The following is a 4968-nucleotide window of genomic DNA, read 5'->3' as shown; positions in this document are numbered from 1 at the left end:
ATGCCATGACGAGTGAGGCCCACTCAGATTGAGGAGCTGTTCGAAGGGAGTCCATCAGCGGTGTTTGTGCGAGCCATTTGATTTTTGTGGGGGCACTGCAGGCAGAAAATCATCCTTAATTGGATGTACAGCAAACAAATCTACAATACACACAAAATAAGCGTCCGCGAAACGGCACCAACTTTCAACTGTTTGGATGATTGCGCTTGGATATGCATGATGAGACTGAGACACGAAAGGAAGCCAACCCACTCGCCAGCGTTGACAATGCGGTCAAGACAGCCGAGACTGTGCTCGTTGGAATTACGCTGATGGCAATGATGACGATCGTGATTGGTTGCACAACGTACGCACATCATCATTTCCAGCCCATACAGGCATCGCTGCAAACACCCTGCCAAACTGAAGAGCAGTGCACTTGGCTGTATAGCAGCGCACGAGTGAAAGAGTCCTTTGCTTAGGGGAATAAGCATCTTTGGCTCTGAAAAGAGTATGTTAGCAGCATACATGTATACATACATACTTCGTGTTGCATACCATACGGCCGCCACATGTTCAAACGAAATCGCAAAAAAGGGTCCGCTTGAAAATTTCTCATCCCAAATCTCCAGAATATATTTGTTAATATTTGTGATTTTTGCTATCCAATCTTCGGGGTGAACATAGTAAATATTCCTGATTCATTGTACCTACTGCGGAATGGTTGCGGGATTTGAACAAAGATTGAATATTAGCGTGTTTGAGCTGCGATACGATGATCGCCACACCAAACTTGCTCACGAAACAATGGCTCATTCTCAACAGAACGCGGTGCAGAAAGAAAGAAATACGCCAGCCCATGAAAGGCGGCGTGGACAACGGGCGCAGCAGCCAGAGCTGATCTGGCCCTAAATAAATGATAATGCGGTGCAGAAAATGATCCCAGACGCGGCCAGGCTGGAAGCAGCAAAGCAACGCACCTCTTGTTTCGAGAGTCCTGCTCTTGGGATGCATTCTTCCCAGGCGCTAGAGAGGGGGTCCCCTCCAATTTGGTCTTTTCGGCCGCCTGTGGCTGCCTTGACTCCACACCGCCTGCTGTAACAGAAGGCGGCAGCCTTCTCCCCAGCGAACATGTTCTGGCCGCTGCCAAAGACCGTCGCTCCTCTGGCATCTTGCTTGACGAGCACGTCTCGTGTGTGGCCGCAACGTACGGCGACGAAACAGGGAGATGCTGCGGTCTGCGGGTGTCCCGGATGCCACCTGCATATTTGGACAGAGACCTCAGACAGCGCTACATGGACAGGTTGCTTGAACACGTGCTTCCTTTCGTGGCTGCATTGTTGCACTACGGTGTACCTCGCATCCAGTCATAGCTGATGGCGAAGTGTGCACAACGTTGCGCTACGGCTTTCACGTCATCTGCGAAAGCCCGCCTGTTTGCACGTGCGAGATATGCGCACTTCATCTCGTTGAGTACGGCACCTAGGTCTTTCTCTTTGCGTATATAGTTGTGGCCCAGACGGGCACATGTTAAGTCTCCAGAGTATCGTCAATGGGCCCAGCACGCTTCCACTGCGCGTGTCACGTTTTGGTCATGAGCTAAACAGACAGGATTCGACCTCAAGACAGAAGATCTCCACCTCAAGATGGCGAGAATAGTGAGAGACGGCCCGCAAGAGGTTATGGGAGAGGACAACTGGCCGCAATGGAGTGAACAAATGCGCGCGTTTCTCTTTATCAAGGGCTGCGGAGATTGGGTCGAGACGGAGCTACCAGAAGATGCAGAGCCTGAGGACATTTTGAGTGCGAAAACTGCAATGAGTTGGATCAAGCTCTGTGTTTCCACCCGTTGGACTAGGAGAATCAGGAATCTGGAAACGCCATTTGAAATCTGGCAGGCGTTTTCCCAGCACTATGTACAGCATCTCAGGGCCAACATGATTGAGTTCCAGCAACGCTTCTTCAAGATGAAGCAAGGCCCTACTCAGACCATTGATGATTACATGGACCAGATCTTGATTCTGAATGACAGGCTGGAGGCCATGGACGCCCCCTTACCTGACCACACTCTGGTCAGCCATGTGATTTCTTCCCTCAATGCTTCGCTAGCCTCTGCTTGCCCCATACTCACCCTGAATGCAGCAGGGTACACTATGGACACCTTAAGGACTGCTCTATGCACTATTTCCAGACAGCAGGCTCCACCTCCACCCCCTCAGGTCAATCTCACAATGGGCAGGCAAGACAGGGGGAACAGATCTAACACCAGGAGCCCAAGGGCCCCAGCCGGAGGAGCCAAACATCAGGACAACCCCAAGGAGAACCCCTTTGCAGCCAAAACCTGCAATCACTGCGGAAATGTTGGCCACATAGTGCCCTTCTGCGTACTGAAGCTGCAGCAAAAGATGGAGAGCCTGCACTGCAGCAACCAGCCCTCGACCTATTCCCCAGGCTTCCCCAGATCAGGTGCTACCTCCAGCTCATTGTCATATGCTCAGGTGTCCTCTACCAGTGCCCAGACAGCTGTTTATCTGATGTCACCACAAAGCTCAGCACCTTACTCTGAATGGGTGCTGGATAGTGGGGCATCTGGGTGCATGTCTAAAGAGAAGGGGGGCATGCTGAACTATGCTGAGTTTAACCAGCCTAGAGAGTTCCACTTTGGCAATGGTGCAGTAGAACTGGCCTTGGGGGAGGGGCAGATCACTATTCCTACGACCCAGGGCAACATCACTCTGCAGCATGTCCTACATGTACCACACCTTGTAACCAATCTACTATCAGTCTCTTCGCTGGTGGCCCAAGGCCTTTCGCTACACATCCTAGGGGGAACTGAGACAATCACTATCACCAGCGACGGGGAGCTAGTGGGGACAGCCAGCCTGTTAAATGGCATCTATGTGCTGGATGGACCAGTATGCTACACGGCTGCAGCAGCCACCACGACTGAGACAGCGGCCATGCGCTGGCACAGGCGGTTAGGCCACACTAACTTTGGCACACTGGCTGAGATGCAGAGGCGGGGTCTCATCCCTGGCTGCACAGTCAGTGCGTCTGCGAACTGACAATGGGGGGGAGTACATGTGGGCAGAACTGCAGGAAGTCGTTGAGGGTCTGGGAATCTGGCCTGAAAATACAGATGCGTACACCCCGGAGCAGAACGGCATGGCTGAACGTCTGAACCGCACCCTGATGGAGAGGACCAGAAGTTTCCTGAGGGAATCCGGTCTGCCCCTCTCTCTGTGGGGACATGCTATCCACCATGCCAACAATGTCAGGAACTCAGTCATCTATGGTCCCATCAAGCAGCCTCCCTTCCTCTACTTCACTGGCATTTATCGATATTGACCCTGACCTAACTCAGCTCCACCCCTTTGGCTCTGCAGTCCATGTTCTTATCCCAGCCAACAAATGCCACAAACTGCAAGCCAAGAGCCAGAAGGGACGCTATCTGGGGACAGCTGGACCCCTTAACTCTCACAATTTCCTTGTGCTCACTGAGGGAAAGATAACAGTCTCATGTGATGTGCGTTTTCAGGATGAACAACCCTTTACCCCCTCCAGCCCCTCTCCATCAGAGCTTCTAGAAGTGGAGCCTACAAAGGAGCTTCCTACTGACCCTTCTCTCCCTTCTCCTAGCTCCTCTCTTCCCTCTGGCCTGCATCCTCCAACTGATCCAACTGCAGCCTTCCCCTTCACTCCAACTTACCCAACTGCCCTCCCTCCAGCCCCTCCAGCCCCTCCGGTCAGCCAACCAGCCTGCTCTTCACCATTCCTTCCACTTCTGCAAGGGACACCAGCCCTCAGCAGGCCCCTTCCCTCCTATTCTCTACCCTCCCAGGCCCCACCAGCATCTCCAGCCCTCCCAGATCAGCAGGATGAGGCTGTCTTCAGCTCGAGCCAAGATCAGCGAGACCTGGACCTACTAGAAGATACCTCTGAGTCTGGTGTGCTCCCTATACCCCCTGAGATGACTGCAGGGGGAGACATCACTGTGCCTGACGCTGTACCAGAAGTAGCACCAGCATCACCATCAGCACATTGGCAGTCAACCAGGGGGAACAGGGAGGGCACCAGACGAGCATGTGGCAGATGCTCAGCTCACACAGCATCAGGGGGAAAGAAGAAGTCTGTCACATTCAATCTGCCGCCAGCCAGAGCACCTACCACCATACCTGAACCTAGTCTATCCACCACTAAGCCCACCACCACTCCTTCCTACTCAGCCAAGGCTGCCAAGGTGGTGGTCTTCGAGCCTGACCTTAGGACAGTAGAAGAGGCCCTGGCCAGACCTGATGGCGAGGAATGGGCGAGGGTGATTCAGGCTGAAATGGCGTCGCTTTATGAGAGGGGGACGTGGGAAGTTGTACCTTTGCCAGCAGGGGCAAGAGCAGTGGGCTGCAAATATGTCCTGGAGAGAAAACAAGATGGCAGGTACAAGGCCAGGCTAGTGGCTCAGGGGTTTTCGCAGCGTGAGGGGATAGACTACAACCAGACTTTCGCTCCTGTTTCCACTCATGCTACATTGAGATCATTCCTTGCAATCGCTGCTGAACAGGACCTTGAAATCAGGCAAGTCGACATCAAGACAGCGTTCCTCTGCGGAGACCTGGAGGAAGTAGTCTATATGAGACATCCTCCAGGCTTCCCTGGGCCCCCGGGGACTGCATGCAGGTTAAAACATTCCTATATGGACTGAAGCAGGCCAACAGACAGTGGCATCTTAAGCTTAAGGCCCAACTGCTGGCCAAGGGCTTCACTCCATCACAGGCAGACCCTGCTCTGTTCATCAGGGTGGACAGCAGGGGGAGGGTCAGGGCTATGGTCTACGTAGACGACTGCCTCATTGCAGGCAAGATGTCCCAGGAGGTCCAGGAGATCATCAGGCTACTTTCCTCACTCTTCGAAACCAAGGATATGGGAGAACCAGAGGACTTCCTAGGCATTCAAATCTCCAGGGACAGACTCAAGAAGACCATCAGCATCCAC

At 53.2% G+C, this 4968-nt stretch overlaps 1 protein-coding gene across 1 annotated transcript; it reads left to right on the top strand.

Moving 5' to 3' along the window:
- The first annotated feature begins 1625 nt into the window (after positions 1–1625).
- LOC149810740 (uncharacterized) lies at positions 1626–3044 on the top strand. Its single transcript, XM_089994138.1, has one exon. The coding sequence runs from the start codon at positions 1626–1628 to the stop codon at positions 3042–3044; it is 1419 nt and encodes a 472-aa protein (XP_089850264.1).
- Positions 3045–4968: the final 1924 nt, after the last annotated feature.

This window comes from Nuphar pumila, unplaced genomic scaffold (genome assembly GCF_984573655.1).
Source record: "Nuphar pumila unplaced genomic scaffold, dmNupPumi1.hap1.1 HAP1_SCAFFOLD_219, whole genome shotgun sequence".
In the NCBI taxonomy this organism is placed as follows: domain Eukaryota; kingdom Viridiplantae; phylum Streptophyta; class Magnoliopsida; order Nymphaeales; family Nymphaeaceae; genus Nuphar; species Nuphar pumila.
Note: the sequence above shows the minus strand (reverse complement) of the source record. Positions and strands in the feature narration are given on the sequence as shown.